General features: G+C 37.3%; 1 protein-coding gene across 6 annotated transcripts in view; it reads right to left on the reverse strand.

Annotated features, from left to right (window-relative positions):
- Window positions 1–18,185, reverse strand: part of Bclaf3 (BCLAF1 and THRAP3 family member 3) — a 65,223-nt gene that overhangs the window by 1,625 nt on the left and 45,413 nt on the right. For 4 of the 6 annotated variants that reach the window (XM_048440705.3, XM_048440702.3, XM_048440703.3 and 1 more), the window contains exons 11-12: window positions 15,986–16,138; window positions 159–184 (exon numbers count right to left, since the gene is read on the reverse strand). In XM_048440705.3, coding sequence (XP_048296662.2) covers window positions 179–184; window positions 15,986–16,138 — 159 coding nt within the window. In that variant the 3' untranslated portion in view covers window positions 159–178. The remainder of the gene's footprint in view (window positions 1–158; window positions 185–15,985; window positions 16,139–18,185) is intronic. The other 2 variants (XM_085684814.2, XM_048440706.3) reach the window with 1 other exon arrangement.

The following is an 18,185-nucleotide window of genomic DNA, read 5'->3' on the forward strand; positions in this document are numbered from 1 at the left end:
AGTAGTAAATGTGGGTTTTATATGGTGGTATGATGCAAAAACATTAAATTACCAAGTACAAACTTGATATAAACTAAGAAATAATAAAACTAAAAATGGCAGAATGACATGTATTTCAAAGACACTGAAAATAAAAATTTATTCAAATATATCCTTACCTTTTAACTAGGCTCTTACATTAAAACTGAAAAAAATGCAAAAGTGTTTATTTTTAGATTCATATTAGAATGGAAATGTTCAATTTCAAATAAAAACAATGCTGATAGAAAAATCTTATTCCTTCTATCTTGCTTAATGAAATGTTAATACATGCATATACATTTTTCAACATTATTCATCTAAAAGCTATAGATGACATTGTATTTTATTCTTTATTAAGTATACAATATAAAACCACATATCTTCAAAGAAAATGTCACCAACTAACAACTTTGAAAATAAATTCTAAGTACAATAATTCTAAAGAAAATTTCAACTGAAAAATTTTATTTTTAAAAGCATGCAATACTTTGAACTACTTTCATCTTGACATAGTTTCTTATCATCTCTCAAACTGATCTCCCACTCCTCCAATGATTTGAAAGTTATTTTTTTTATTTATTATGTATACAGTGCAGGCCAGAAGAGGGTACCAAGTCTCATTACAGATGGCTGCAAACCACCATATGGTTGCTGGGAATTGAACTCAGGACCTTTGGAAGAGCAGTCGAAGTTCTTAACCACTGAGCCATCTCTCCAGCCCCTGAAAGTTATTTTTAAGTGTAATACTGGACTAGATTTTGTCTAGGCTTTCCCCTTTTATGGTTTTCTGAGACAGGGTTTTTCTGTGTAGCTGTAGCTGTCCGAGAATTCACTCTGTAGGCCAGGCTGGCCTCTAACTCAGAGATCCACCTGCTTCTGCCTCTCCAGTGCTGGAATTAAAGAAGCACACCACCACTACCTGGTTTGTCTAGGTTTGGTTTTGTTTTCTTTTCTTCTCCAAGACAGGGTTTCTCTGTGTAACAGTTCTGGTCGTCAGGGAACTCATTGTAGAAAAGGCTGAACTTGAACTCAAAAATCCACCTGTCTCTGCCTCCCCAGTACAGGATTAAAGATGTGCACCACCACTGCCTAGCTAAGCTTTCTTAACAACACAGGATCACTGCAAATGCTGCCATGCTAGTCTGATATGGGAGTCCCTTCTGTGTGCTGTGATTACCATTAATGAATAAAGAAACTACTTTGGCCCTACAGCAAGGCAGAACTTAGGTAGGCAGGGAAAGTTAGGCTGAATGCTGGGAAAAAGAAGGGCAGAGTCAGAGGGACGCCATGGAGCCACGGCCAGAGTCAGACATGCAGAAACTTTGCCAGAAAGCCACTGCCACGTGGAGATACACATATTAATGGAGATAGGTTAAATTAATATGTAAGAGTTAGTCAATAACTAAGAGTTAGCTAGAGCTAATGGGCCAACCAGTGACTTAATACAATTTCTGTGTGATTATTTTGGTTCCGGGCGGCTGGGACGAACAAGTGGTCTCCTCCTTCTACACTAGTCTTACTGTGTCTTATCTTAATTTCCTGGGACCCTGCTACCCACTACTATCCAAGTGGCTGTCCTAAAGCACTACCTTCCCTTCTTACTTCACGCAAAAGTATCCTAGTGCAACCATTTCAAATAAGAAATAAATCACACATAATTTGAGGCCCTCAGTATATTGTATATTTCTTTCTCCTTAATACTACATACTACTGACAAACATGGACCAGAGAAGCTTCAGCTCTTTGTGTCTAGGTCTTTTTCAAGCCTCAGCTTACAACCTCTGGGAAGACAGTGTCAATGAACATACTTAGTGCACATCTCCTCACCACTCTTGCCACAGACATCTGTCCCTTTAGAGAAATTAAGCTCTTCAAACATATGACTTCTCAGAAAAGGGTTAACATAACAGGAGTTACTGTTATCCTTGGAAGTGTCTACTTTCAAGGCTGGCCTATGGCTGACATTTCAGGGGAGTCTGACCATTAACCGGAGAGTACTCAAAGTGTAAATAACATGGTTTATGCTATTTCCTTTTGAGAGCCTAGAATGTGGATGTGTGTCCACTAGGGGTACCCACATGATAAGCTCTTTGTAACAACACTGGGCCAACTGAGTCTCTAGTGAGCTCCAGTTGGCAACACTGCATATACATTATCATAACCAACTGCTGAAGGAGTTATTCATGCCCTGAGTGGCATTGGGAAATGACCCTCACAAATTTGCAGGAAGTTTCCCCTCAATTTTGACCCGTATGCTGATTTTGCTGTGTATCATTTCATTGCAACAAACCAGTCACATAAAAATATAGTTAAATACTTAGTTGTCTTTGTAGATTATCTAACACAATTTCTGCTCATCTGGTGGTTTTTGCTCACTAACCTTTTGAAGAATGTATGTATGTGTGTATTCATGATCCAAATTCAATTCCATTAAAAAACACATTTTTAAGTCTGAGAATGACAAGAAGTAAAACAGAAGGATAGACTGATGAGGCATGGTCTAGCCTTAAGAAGTGGATTGTCTGTTTGACAAATGAGTAAGACAAACAGAAATAACTTAGAGACTAAATAGAACAAGAGTTAAAGAAGTGAGGCGGGAGGCTTGGCAAAGTTTTTCAATAGCTCTACAAAGAAAAGGAGGATTTTACAGTAAAGAATATAACTGAAGTTTGTTGGCATATGCCTGAAATTCCAGCACTCGGAAGGTAAAGCAGGATTAGTCTGAGGCCAACCTGAACTACATAGCAAGACCCTGCTTCCAGAAGGGTAGGTGGCAGTACTAAGGCTATTTCTAACTAAGAGTATAGTAAAAACAACGGAAACACACTTAAAAATGCAGATGACTATGGTGAAAAGTGCCTGGAAAGAGATCTTAAGGCTAGACCTGGGTAACAGGTTTGGTTTCTTTGTGTGAACAACAGATACTTGGAAAGTGTTTGTGTATATAAGTTATAATAGAACACTAACTATGCTAGGAACCAAGAGATAAGCAAATTACAGGATCAGGAAAACACAATGACTGGAATGCTCCTAAACATAGGCCAATGATATCTAAGAATCTAGCTTATAATGAAGGGAGCATTTTCTTCCTTTTCTTTTCTTTCTTTCTTCCTTCTTTCTTTTTGAGACAGGGTTTCTCAACAGTCCTGGCTGTCCTGGAACTCACTCTTGTAGACTATGTTGCTCTCAAACTCAAGAGATCTACCTGCCTCTACCTACCAAGTGCTGCTATTAAAGGTGTTCACCACTATGTCTGGCTTGAAGAGGGCATTTTCAATTGGCAAGGAAAGGACAAAGTATTCAATAAATGATGTTATAAAACTACTACTAGTAAACAGATCTTGGTTTCATATTATTCCATTAAAAAATCTAATGGATTAAGTATGCTAACTATAAAACCATTTGACATAGTAAAGAATTTTCCTAAGCATAATTTTGATATAAAACCTCAAGGCCATACTAGAGAAATATGACAGATTCACGTCAGTCTTTAAAAAGTTCAATGATGTATGAAGCCAACCTAAACAGTTGCCAAACATAAAGTAAATACTAGCAAAATATATGGTAGGGTAAAGCTTCAGTGAGTCAAGAACCCATAGAAAAGCCAGGCCTCATGGCATACACCTTTAATCCCAGTACTAGGAAACAGAGATGGGCAGATCTCTAAGAGTTCCCAGCCTGATCTATAGAGTAACTTCGGGACAGCCAGGGGTACAAAAAGAGAACCTGTCTAAAATAAGAAAGTAAAGAAGAAAGAAAAAACCCTCTAAGGGAAGCAGATATATAAATAAGATGTGCTATTAATAACCAAACAAAAGCAGATAATGATGTGGGATTCCCCTCTATATGCTGTAAATACCACTGGTGAATAAAGAAACTGCCTTGGCCTGTTGATAGGGCAGAGTAGAACTAGGCAGGGAAAACTAAACTGAATGCTGGGAGAAAGGAGGCAGAGTCAGAGAGAAGCAATGGAACCGCCGCCAGAGACAGATATGCTGAAACTTTGCTAGTAAGCCACAGCCACATGGCAATACTCAGATTAATGGAGATGGGTTAGTTTAGGATATAGGAGTTAGCCAGAAAAATGCTGAAGCTATTGGCCAAACAGCATTGTAAATAATGTAGTTTCTGTGTGATTATTTCGGGGTTGAGCAGCTGGGAACTAACAAGCAGTCTCCAACAACAAAGTAAGAAGAATCACTTGCTGTTATCAGACTGAAAACTGCTGATGAGTCACACTGACTAGGTAGGATACAGAGTCTATACTAGAAACCTTTTCATGTACTCTGGATATTAGTGCAAATTAGTAAAATGGAGAATTACTGGCAAGATACTAAATTGTCAATGTGCTTAAATGTTGATACTGGAAAAAATGAGTACCTATATGCTACCCTGAAGTCATCAATAAAGGCTTGCATACACCAGTTAGATTCTTAAACTGTAGTACACATACCCTCATGAGTATACAATGACATTCCAAGTAGCAGTGTGGGTGCAGACAGTTTGAGGGAATTTATTTCTAGATCTTTAAATCCCTGATGTTCACTTTCTAAAATTTTATACACTTTGGTAAGGCTGGTTCCCTCCCTTCTACATTCTCATTTTGAATCTATTTATTTTTTTTGAGATTCTAATATAATTATATCATTTCTCCCTTCTCTTTCCTCCTCCTAAGCCCTCCCATTTACTTTTGCCATGCTCTTTCAAACATTTTTATGACCTTTTAAAAAATCATTGCTACAAATATATATTTGTGTATACACATAACATTCTAAATATAAAATATAATCTTTCTCATGTGTGTATGTATATGAGCATATGTACACATGCATTACATAGGAATACAGGTGTCTATATAATATGGCACACATGTGAAGGTCAGAGGACACATTGAGGTATTGGTTCTCCCTTTTCACCTTCTTTGAGACAGGGTCTGTTAATATACAGATGCACACTACTTTTTTCTGGCTTTATGGAGGTTGTGGGGATTAAAACTCAGGCATTCACAGTTACATGGCTACTGAATTATCTCTACAGGCCCCTTGAATTTATTATTTTGTATGACCTGACGAGACCGCCAAAGAACACTCTAAAATATTAATGATGGTGTCAAGAAATTGAGCCAAGAATGATGTGGGAGTCCCTTCTGTGTGCTGTGATTGCCATTAATGAATAAAGAAACTGCCTTGACCTGTTGATATGGCAGAACTTAGGTAAGTGGGAAAAACTGAACTGAATGCTGGGAGAAAGAAGGGCAGAGAAAGAGAGATGCCATGGAGTGGCTGGAGACAGATGCTGGAAATTTTATCCGGTAAGTCACAGCCTTGTGATGACACACAGATTACTAGAAATGGGTTAAACTAAGATGTAAGAGATAGAAAATAACAAGTTAGAACTAATAGGCCAAGCAGTGATTTAATTAATACAGTCTCTGTGTGGTTATTTTGGGGCTAATCTAGCTGGGCTGCCGGGAAGAACAAGCGGCCAGCCTCTGCTAACACAAGAGTAGGGGATGTTGGCCTTTAATTCTAAGACTCTAGAGGCAGAAGCCAGATCTCTGAGTTCAAGGTAAACGTGAGCTACATAGCAAATTCTAGACCAACCAGTACCATACCATGAGACCCTGTCTCAAGATAAAGAAAAACCTGGTTTTGCCAGGTAGTGATGGCACACTCCTTTAATCCTAACACTTAGAAATCAGAGGCAGGCAGATCTCTTGTGAGTTTCAGGCTAGCCTGGTTAATATAGTGAGACTCTGTGTAAAATAAATAAATAACCAAACTTTAATAACTAGTAACAAATAGTATATTTTTTCACTTATATCAGATAGCTTTCAATTATTTTTTTCCTAAAAAATTTGAAAACAAGAAAGACAAACTTTCAGTGTGAGAACATTCAAAATATTTTTTTGGTTATAGATCATTAAGTGATATTTTTGGCCTATAATTTAGAGTAAATCCAATGAACCAAATGGCACTATTACCACTGAAGTCCGTTCACTCCAATTTATACAATTATACAAGGTTTCTCTTTACCTAAAAGAAGAAATACAATTATATAGATACTTGAACACTACTATTCTACTACCAGTAATATGGATCTTTGGTTTGTTTGGATTTTTTGTTTGTTTGTTTTGGTTTTGGTAACAGGGTTTCTCTACATATCCCTGGCTTCCTGGAACTCACTTTGTAGACCAGGCTGGCCTCAAGCTCACAAAGATCCACCTACCTCTGCCTCCTGAGTGCTAAAACTAAAGGCATGTGGCAACATGCTAAAATTAAAGGCCTGGCTTGTATCTTTGAATATATAAACTAGTTGAAAATATAAATGCATTTGTAACAAAATCTCATTTAATTAGTACTTCACAAAACTTGTAATATGTTTATGGTACTTAAAATACTAATTCAGTCCCGAAAATATACCTAATAGTAAGAGAAATGCAATATATATTAAAATTATTTTAAAAATTGTTTCTAACTGAAGATTAGATATATTAGTTGCATAATTAAACCCAAATTTAAGGCAAAAATTGAAAGATATGAAACTGTTTAGTGTTAGAAGAGCTAACTTGTCTATTTTTTTAAGATTCATTTTTATTTCATGTGCATGGGTGCTTTGTCTATACATATGCCTGTGTACCATGGGCATGAAGTGGCCAGAAAGGTCAGAAGAGGGAGTTGGATCCTCTAGAACTGGAGTTACAGGCAGTTTTAGATATCATATGGATGCTGAACCCAAACCCAGGTCCTCGGCTCTTAACCACCGAGAAATCTCTTCAGTTCCACTTGGATATTTTCTAACTGAAGATTAGATATTGAATATATAAGGCTTGGAAAAATAAAATAATTAATATACCCATATAGTAGAACAATGTGTGTTTGTTAAAAATAAACAAACTAAAGAAAATTGTGATAGAAATATGACTTGAAATATTAAAAGTTAAAAGGAGAACTAGGAAAATTGCCTATTAAAATAAGGTTTTAGATTGGCTTGACTGACTGTAATAGCTATGGACCATGATGGGAGAGAGGAGAATGGTCTGTGGAGGAGATCATGCTTGGTATCCTATTGCTTTTGGCTTTGGGGGTTTTTCTCAATGTATTTTTCATACACTAAACTTATGAATTTCACAAAATAGACTTATCTGGGAAGGGGGAAGCTCAATTGAGAAATTGTCTCCACCAGATTGGCATATAGACAAGTCTCTGGGGAATTTTCTCCATTGGTTGATGTGGGAGGTCCCAGCCCACTGTGAGCTGGGCCACCCCTGGGCAGGTGTGCTGTGGAACAATGGTTTAATCCTGTAAAGATTTGGTTTTTGTACTTGTTTAATAAAATGATGATTGGCCAATAGCCAGGCAGAAAGTAGAGGTGGGGCAACCAGGCAGGAAGTAGAGGCGGGGCAATGAGAATTCTGGAAAGAGGAAGGATTCAGTCTGTAGTCCTGACCCAGCTGTAGAGGAAGCAAGACAGCAAGATGTGACTGCCTCCCTGACAAAGGTACCAAGACATGTGGCTAACACAGACAAGAATTATGGGATAAAATAAGTTATAAGATTTAATAAGAAGCCTGAGATACTAGGTCAATCAATCAGTTTATAATTACTGAAGACCTGTGTGTGTATTTCTTTGGGACTGAACGATTGCAGGGATGGGTGGGACAGAAACCTCTGTCCACACAGGTGGTCTTGGGTGGCGTAAGAAAACAAACTGAGCAAGCCATGGGAAGCAAGCTAGTAAGCAATGTTCCTCCTCCAGGGCCTCTGTTTCAGTTCCTGACTCTAGGGACCTACTTTGGCTTCCTTCAATGATGGACTTTGATAAGTACATGTAAACCAAATAAACCCTTTCTTCCCCAAGTTGTTTTTTTCTGGTCATGGTTTTTGTTACTCCAACAGAAAAGTAAGACAGGTATTTTTGGTTGTGAGCCTAGCCTTCAACAGCTGAGCCATCTCTCCAGCCCAAGACAGGTATTTTTAACAACTTTACTGAGATAAAACTCCCATTCTATACAGTTCACCAATTTAAAGTGTACAATTCAATGACTTTGGGACTGGAGAAATTGATTAGTATATAAGAGGCTGCCCTTCCAGAGGACCAGAATTCCATTCTCACTACCAACATGGGGGCTTACAACTGTAACTCCAGTCCAGTGGATCTGATGCCCTCTTTTGGTCTACTCAGGCACCAGGAACATGTGTGGTACATAGACATGCATATAAGCAAAACAGATAAACACATGCAATACAGTTTAAAAAAACTAAAATAAACCACAATTCAATGACTGTTAAGTATACTCACAGCACTGTGTGACCAATCATGATAATCAGTTTTAGAATAGTTTCCACATTTAAAAAAACTATATACCCATTAATAATACTCTCAGGACCTCTCTCCAATATTCACCCAAACCTCCAGCTTCAAAATTCTACCTTTTGTCTTATAGTTGTCTTTCCATTCAAATAAGTAAGATCATACCATAGGTAGGCTTTTGTACCTGGCTCCTATCAGCCCGCATCATAGTTTTAAGTTTTAACCATGCTGTAGTATGTTTAGGTACAAGTTTAACTGAATTTGAGGTGCTTTAAGTAACCATTTGAGAGTATTTGTGAGGCAGCTAAACATCTGGAGTCTGGGAAGTAGTCAGGATCAGACATCAAAAGAGGTAATGGTTAATTTAGAAGAGGTGATGTTAATCAAGGCCAAATGGACTAACAAGGAGAAAAACAAATAATACATTAGGAAATACCATTTTTTTAAGACAGGTTGGCACTATGTAGCCCAGGATAGGCTGGAATTTACTGTGTAGCCAAGACTGACCTCAAACTCACAAACTTTCTGTTTCACTGATGGTCACTCCTCTCAAGTGCTGGAATTACAGGTGTCTACCATCATACATTGTAAAAATGCTTATCTTCTTTAAGAATGTATAAAAGAAGTTGGGCGGTGGTGCATACCCTTAAGCCCTGCACTTAGGAGGCAGGGGCAGGCAGATCTCAGTTAGTTTGAAGCCAGTTTGGGCTACAGAGCGAGTACCAGGACAGCTAGGGCTACACAGAGAAACCCTGTCTCAAAAAAAAAAAAAGAAAAAAAAAAGAAAAGAAAAAAGAAACTAAAAAGAAATTAGGTATATTTGTTCATAATTCCAGTACTTGTGTAGCTGAGGTTGGAGGGTCAAGAGATCAAGGCCAACCTGGGCTATATGGTAAAATATTGCCTCAAAAATGTTTTTAAAAACCGTATAAAAGAGAAATGAATTAGAAAAGACACTCCCCAGATCACAAAGTCTCAGAGGTGATGATGCTTTCCGGTAACATTTCCTTTATATGTTGACATGTTGCAACTCAGTAAATTCTTGCTTATTCATTCGATCTTAGTTCTTTGTCTTTGTGCTGTATGACTTTCAAGCTTTCTTTCAATCCCCAAGACCATAAATCCCAGTCTCAGACTTCCTTTCCATGTGTTTTTTATGCCTTTCCTAGCTATGGGGAGTTCTAAACAGTACCTAATGTATAGGAACTGAAAGAATACTGAAGTATGGATAGTTCTAAGGAAGGCACAAAGACAGTTCTCTTTTATATGGTTTTTTTCTTTTTCTTTCTTTTTTTTTGAGACAGGGTTTCTCTGTGTATCCCTAGCTGTCCTGGTACTCACTCTATAGCCCAAACTGGCCTCAAACTAAGTGAGATCTGCCTTCCCCTGCCTCCTAGGTGTGCAAAATCAATTAGAATGCATCAAAGACCTATAAAGTCTGAAACACTGAAAGTTTTAGAAAAAAACACAGGGGCTACCCTTCAAGATATTGGGTAGACAAGAACTTAATAGAACACCAACAGCACAGAACTAATACTGATATTATCAAGTGTAACTACATGAAAATAAAAAGTTTCTGCACAGAAGGGGAAACGGCAAGCAGCGCTAAGAGAGTGCACAGAATGGGAGACAAGGGGCTAATATCCAGAATTCACAAACTGCAAAAGTCCTAAGTCCACCCATTATTCTGCAAATTTTTAACTGTCTTTTTCTTTAGAGATAAGTAGTAACCCATTTTTATATGTACCAAATTTTCATTATCCACTCCTCTGTTGACTGACAAGTAGGTTGATTCTAATTCTTTGCTACAGTGAATAAAGCAATAATAAAAAAATAGGTATGCGTGTAAATATCTTTATGATAGAGTATGAAGTTCTCTGGGTATATATGCCTAGGAGTGGAAAAAGCTGAGTAATATGGTAGTTCTATCTTTTTCTTTTTTTATTGATTTTTATTGAGCTCTATATTTTTCTCTGCTCCCCTCTCCCAAGGTCCCCATACTCCCAATTTACTCAGGAGATCTTGTCTTTTATACTTCCCATGTTTATTAGATCTATGTATGTCTCTCTTAAGGTCCTCATTGTTGTCTAGGTTCTCTGGGATTGTGGTTTGTGGGCTGGTTTTCTTTGCTTTATGATTAAGAGACACTTATGAGTGAGTACATATTATATTTGTCTTTTTGGGTCTCAGTTACCTCGCTCAAAATGATGTTTTCTAGCTCCATCCATTTGTCTGCAAAATTCAAGATGTCATTATTTTTTTCTGCTATGTAGTACTCCATTGTGTAAATGTACCACATTTTCCTTATCCTTACAGTCAAGGGGCATTTAGGTTGTTTCCAGGTTTTGTCTATAACAACCAATGTTGCTATGAGCATAGTTGAGCACATGTCATTGTTACGGTATGATTGAACATCCTTTGGATATATACCCAAAAGTGGTATTACTGGGTCTTGAGGAAGATTGTTTCCTAATTTTCTGAGAAATCGCCACCCTGATATCCAAAGGGGCTGTACCAGCTTGCATTCCCACCAGCAATGCAGAAGTGTTCCCTTTACCCCACAACCTCCCCAGCATAAGTTGTCATCAGTGTTTTTGTCTTGGCCATTCTTACATTTATATAATGACTGTATTACTCTCTACTCCTACTAACCGTAAATATGGATTTCCTTCTTTCTATACCCTCTCCAAATTCTACTCTTGGATTTGTTGATAACAACCATTTTGATTAGGGTGAGGAAATTATCTCAAAGTAGTTTTAGTTTGCAGTTTTCCTGATAGCTAGAGACACTGTACACTTTATAAAAGTTATTGACCATTTGCATTTCATTTGTTGACTGGCGCAGTTTTATCTCCTTTGCATTTTATTTCTGCAATTCTTTGTGAATTCTGGACTAGCCCCTTGTCAGAAATACAAGATTACACAATCTCAGAAATAATTAAACCAGTTCTCTCTCATATGCAGACTGTAGCCAATAACAGATGTATATAAGTACCACATGGACATGTGAGAACAGTATAACATGAAAAAGAGAACAAGAAAGACTAGGTATAAGGGAATAAGGATGGAGGGGATGTAGGTAATAGACACAAGTTATGAAAGAGTTATGTAAAAGAATATAAGGCTAATTGTTTTCCTAGTTCTAACTCTGTCATAGATATTTTTTTTTGGTTTTGGTGGTGGATTAGTGAACAAAATATATCCAATATTGAAAATGTAAAATTTAATGTGAAGCTTCAGAGCTTCTGTTTTTAATGTCAATTCTAACTTTATATAAATTCATTAATTTTTATAGACTTTGATTAATACTGGTATGTTTTTTTTACTTATTTGCAAGTTTTTAAATAATAAAGTTTATTTAAAATACTTCTAATAGATCAGGTATATGGGAATAAGTAGGTACAGATCTAATTTCATAGTATCTAGACTAAATTAATCGTGCCTCAATTAATTAATCCAGGTGGAGTCTAACTACTAAAAGAAGGGCTTCTCCAATATCACAAAAACCTAAAATGTGAAGAAATGCATATTAGCTACTGCTCTATTTCTGTGAAGAGACATGACCATGGCAACTCTTATAAAAGAACTGCCTTGGGGGCTTTTAACTGGGAGCCTGCCTCCAATTTTAAAGGGTTAGTTCATGATCATCATGCTGGGAAGCAGACAGACATGGTGCTAGAGCAGTAACTGAGAGCTTTATATCCTGATTAACAGGCAGCAGGCAGAAAGAGAGACACTGGGCTTGGTGTGGGGGTTTTTGAAACCTCAAAGCCCACTGGCAGTGACACACATCTTCTTCAACAAAGTCACACCTCCTAGTCCTTCCTAAACAGTTCCACTAATTGGGGATTAAGCATTCAAAGATACAAGCCTACAGGGCCATTCTCATTCAAACCACCACAAGATGCTACACAGATTAAGGTATCTTTCTAGGGTAGAATTTTTAAAGTTCCCTCTGATGCCAAAACTTTGGATATTAAATGATTTAAATGCAGGCTGCAGGTATGACTCAAAGGTAGCATACTTGCTTAGCATATGTAAGTCCTACGGTTTTATCTCTAACACCACACACACCCACACTTATACACACAGACAAAATGATGCAAAAGGTACCTCACACTCAGTAAACCCATTTGCGTAAAAGTGTTCTTAATTTAAGGAAAATGAAATCAACATTAGCAGAAACCAATAATTCAAGACTTCATTCTTTTTAGTGCATAAGGACTGAGGTAAAATGGACTGATGGGACCAGTCAACAGTTTTCTCACATGGGATATAGTTTTACAGTAGAACCTGCTAGAGGGAAAGCTTAAAGTTCTAGTCAGTCATAAGTACCTTAGTTCAGACCTGGCAGATAGATTAGCTTCCATGTCTCATTCCTTTCTCCAAAGGTTAGGAAAATGGAGATCACCTGCTATATAGCATACTAACAGTAGGGTACCTAATTTCATGCTATATTCAGAGCTGGGCTTTGTTTAAATAAAACTCTATATAAGACTATCTGAAGATTGCTTGCACGCACAGACACTGGCCAAATTGGAATAGGCCAAATCAATACACATATAATACTACAATATAGGAATCAGACTCTAGCTTATGAAAAATAATACAAAAATCTATTATTTTGTAAGTCAAAATATGTTTTTAAAAAGGAGATATTCTGCATAGCTGTATAATATTGCTAAAAGTCACTGCCTATAAAACAAAAATCCCAGGTATGGGATACTTCCTTACTAATTGTTGGTCAGAGAGGTCCCAGAGACTCCCACAACAATACAACCTATTGCCATTCCTCTTGGTTGCCTACCAAAACTAGATGATAAGATCTTATTGCTAAAGATTCTACACACCTTGGTTACAAGATATAGGAGAAAGCAAGCTGTAATTGAGATGGATGCTTCCTCCCTGCTGGCTAGATTTCACACTGCTGGATGCTGCTATGCAGGCTGCTAGGGGAGTAAAGGCATCAAAGGTCTTACCAGAGGTGGACTTGTTATACCACAATGACAACCATAGGCAATATATGCCCACTGATACAATAGTGGCACAACTATTATAGGATAAAGTATTCTTGGACTGGATTTAAAGCCAACTCCACAGGAGGGAATACAAATCTAAGACTATAAATCCTGTCAAAAAAAAAAACCCTGTGGCTGGGAAGGTCATGGATCCAGAAGCAGGGCTTACTAGTGTTTAGCTAAATTTAACATGGCAAACTGAAGTCTAAATATTTATGCTTAAAGTTATAGACAAATGATACTTCCAGCTTTGGTCAGAGAAGTTTTTCTGTGTAGTGAATAACAATAAAGATGCTTCAAATAAATGATGGCTGAGTACTGAGAAACAGGATATTCATTTATGCCAACCTCTCTAAGGTACAGGGAACACTGCAAGCTAGAGTATGGAAAGAACATAAGAGCAAGATAATAGGGAGGAGGACTGTAAACACTGTCTTTAGGACATGATAAAGCCATGCCAAAAAAATGATCTCACAGCAGCTTGCTTGCACTTAGCGTGCACAAGACAGGAATGTCAATAGCCAATCATGAATCAGAGAAACACTGACAGGCCCCTACCCTCTGTGGTGGTTTGAATGAGAATGGCCTCCAAAAGCGCATGTAAGTTATCTCTATAAGTTGGTAGAACTGTATAGGAAGCATTAGGAGGTGTAGCTTTGTTGGAAGAGGTATGTCACTAAGTACAGGATTTGAGGTTTGAACCCAGATCATTCTAAGTTAGCTTTCTCTACCTTGTGCCTATGAATTATGGAGACCTTAGCTATTGCTCCAGAGCCATGCTTACCTGCCCACTGTCATGTTCCATGCCATTATGGCTATGGACTCTAACCCTCTGAAACTATAAGTCCCAAATTAACTATTTTTTTTCTGCCAGTTGCCTTGGTCATGGTGCTTTGTCACAGCATCAGAAAAGTAACTAAGACACCCTTCCAGTTTAACATTTGGCAACTGATGAATTCTTGGGAAGAGATAATCATTGCCTTCAGTTGTGGGCTAAATGGTGAGCCCAAGAGGCTCTAATGGACAGTTGCAAAGATGTGGCCACAGAGATAATCTTGGTTAAAATTAATGATCACAAACAAAAAAAAGCAAAAACAAAAAACAAACAAACAATCAAAAGGCATGAATGTGAGAAAGGGGACCTGGGGGAAAAGGGAGGAAAATGGCAAGAATAGGAGGGAGATAAAGACAAAATGAGGAATCAAAGTAAACAGAATATACTACATACATGTATAAAATTGTCAAACAAAAAATTAATCAATTTAACGTGTTTTATTTAGCCAGGCATGGTGGGACATGCCTTTAATTCCAGCACTTGGGAGGCAGAGGCAGGTAGATCTCTGAGTTTAAGGCCAGCCTGGTTTAGAAATCAAGTTCCAGCAAAGCTTGTCTCGAAATATATATATTTCAAGACAAAATATATATAATTTTAAAAGGAAAGAATATAGAAGAATATGCCTAAGTGAAACAGTATTATTAGACAATGGAAAAGTAGTAAATACCAAACTTTTGGCCTTAAACTTGTGGTAATCCTCCCACCTCTGCACTCCAAGTGCTGAAACTACATACCAGGCCCATTTTTGATAATAATTTTTAAAAATCCAATGTGTGCTTGGATGACATCTAAAGCATCAGAATAGCAGTGAAAGGCAACAGAGAAATTGTCCTCTGACCCATACTGGTCTAGCCTCTAACTGTAAACTGCTATATTATAGGTCATCCAGTCTCTACTTAAATGTTCATTTTAAAGGTTAACTAAATGACAGAAATGCTAAAATACAAAGTTCAAAGAGCTGTGTTGTATACTGATTCCCTCCAAGATTGAAATATTCTATCCTGCAGGGACATTCCTTGAGCAGGAAGTAAACAATTCAAGATAGTTTCAGAAAGTCCTTGAAACTGACCAGATTCCACGAAGCCCCTTCCAGCTAGAGTAAATAATAAAAGCTAAGAGTCCCTCTCAGATGGAAGAAGGCTGAGCTGCAAAGACTCTCAAATGGGACTCAAGCTACCAAGAATACTGAGACGAGTTCTCAAAGGAAAAAAAGCTGCAAAGAAGATTGAGACCAGACCCACTGCCAGAAGAGGCAGAAACCAGCAGAGCTACCTGGAGGTTTAGACCAACTGAGGCACCTAAAAAAGTACTCTCCGACTTGTTGAGCTGCCTGCAAGCTGTACAGTGTGCTCCAGGTTCCCAGCTTTGTGAACTGCCACCAATGCTGGAGTGGGCTTTGGTGAAGCAGCTGTCTTTGAGTCATTTCTGATCCTGCAAGTAACCCCAATAAAACTTATTGGTTCACCTAGTGGGACTTTGGTGATATCTGTACTTTAGTCCGTCATAGGTTCCCTATCTAGGGTGGTAGACACATATGTTACATCTTCCCAGGAAAAGTTTTGTCATACAATGAACTGGCATATGCAAATTGTTTCAGGTAGAATGGCTTAAAAGCATTTTAAGTTTAAATAGTTTCACAGTTCCATAAGCATTAATCTTGAAGTTTTCATTTAACTACCATGCAATGAGAGCATTTAAAAAAAAATCTAGGTTGTTTCTTAAACTAGATGAAAAACCCAATTATCTAACAAACATTTAAAGTTACTCAGTATTTTTAAAAGGTTATCATCAAACTAACCTTTTTTCTCCTCAGAAATCTGTTTCTGAATTTATTGGTAATAAATCCCCTTGGTCCAGCAAACCGTAAACGCTGGTATTTAGCCTGAATATACAAGCTCTTCTGTACCAGATGTGACTTAAAATGGGGCTGGAATCTGCCACCCAAAAAGTTCTGTAAAGGATCCAAAGAGAATTAAATGTTAAAAATACAGTTCCCCAATCTATTAGTATAACAGACAGGAGAATAATAATTACAACAGGCCTTAATTCTAGGCATCACCAACATTTTTAAGGTGTTAATACTGGCTCTAAAGTATGATTTCTTCAAACTAGATACTAGCTTATTTTTTGTATTATTAAAAAAAAACCTTTGCTCTATAGAAAAATAGATTTTAAAAATGGTTAGCAATGAGCCTAGGGATTTTACTAGCAGTCATTTACTAACATTAATTTACTAACATTAATGGTTAGTAATGAGCAGGTACTTTACTAGCAGTCAGTAGAGTACCTGCTAAGCAAGCATGGGGACTTGAGTTCAGATCTCCAGTACCTGACTATAAACGCCAGTGATGGGGGTGGGGTAGGGAGGTAGTGAAAGGCAGATCCTTGGAGTTTATAGGCAAGCCAGCCTATCTGAATTGCTGAGCTCCTGGTTCAATGAGACATGCTATCTCAGAAAATAAGGTGGATCTAGTTTCATTCTTTTACATGGTGAAACTCACGTTTCCCAATACCATTTGTTGAAAGATAACTGTTTTTCTTCAGTGTCTATTTTTGTTATCTTTTAGCATGAACTTATATTCAGGTTCTCTATTCCACTGATCTATTTATTTTTTCACAAGTATTATGCTGTTTTTTATTACTATGGCTCTGTAGTATAGCCTGAAATTATACATGCTGATACCTCCTACACTATTCTTTTTGTTCAGAATTGTTTTCATTATCATTGCGTCTTTTGTGCTTCTAAATAAATTTTAAGGGTTTTTCCTACATTTATGAAGAATGTCCCTAAAATCTATATATTACCTTTGGAAGGACAGCAATTGTTTTGTTTTTCAAGACAAGGTTTTCCTATGTAGCAGCTCTGGCTGTCCCGGAACTCACTTTGTAGACCAGGCTGGTCTCGAACTCACAGAGATCCACCTGCCTTGCCTCCTGAGTGCTGGGATTAAAGGTGTGTGCCATCACTGCCCAGCAAGAACGGTGATTTTTACAATATTGAATCTTCTGACCCATAAGCATGTGAACTCTTTCCATCTTCTAGTGTCTTCCTCAAATGTTTTCATCATTATCTTAAAATATTCATTGTAGAAGTCTTGTTTCCTTAGTTAAATTTATTCTCAGATATTGTCTGTGTGTGGTATTCTGAATGAGATTTTATTAATTTTTTCTTTAGTATGTTTGTCATTGATATATTAGAAGACTACTAACTTTTGCATATTAATTTTATATTTTGTCACCTCACCAAAGATTTGGGTCTAAAAGATTTGATGAAGTAGCTAGAATCTCTAATCATATAATTTGCAAAAAGGAATATTTTGACTTTTCTTATTTGTATCCCTTTTATTTCCTTTTGTCTTACTGATCTAGTGAAGATTTCAAGCATTATACAAAATGACAGTGGAAAGTAGACATCCTTGCCTTGTTCCTGATCTAGTGCTTTGGGTTTTTCTCCATTTAGGATGATGCTGACTAAGTTTGTGACATAAAGCCTTTATCATGTTGAGGCATGCTCTCTCTAACCTCTTCATGACTTTTTTTAGATTTATTTATGTTTTGCCTGCATGTGAATATGTGCACTACATGAATACAGTGCTGGCAGAGGCCAGAAAAGGGCACTGAATCCCCTGAAAGTGGAGTTATGAATGACTGTAAACCAGGTGCTGAATATCAAACCTGAGTCCTCAGCAAGAGTAATGAGTAATCTCTGATGAACTATCTCAGCAGTAACAAACCCCCCACATGACTTTTATCATGAAGAGATGTTAGATTTTGCCAAAGGCCTTTCCTGCATTGGTCATGTGATTTCTATCTTTGCAGTCATTTATGCAATGAGTTACATCTACTCGTTTCCATATGTATCTCGGGAATGAAGCAATGTGACTATGACAAATATATTTTTAATACAGAAAATATGGAACTATTTGATATATTTTACTTTACTTCTATGTATATCAGATATATTGAGCTTTATTTTTCTTTTATTTTTGTTGTCACTT

This window comes from Myodes glareolus, chromosome X (genome assembly GCF_982192425.1).
Source record: "Myodes glareolus chromosome X, mMyoGla1.1, whole genome shotgun sequence".
Lineage (NCBI taxonomy): Eukaryota > Metazoa > Chordata > Mammalia > Rodentia > Cricetidae > Myodes > Myodes glareolus.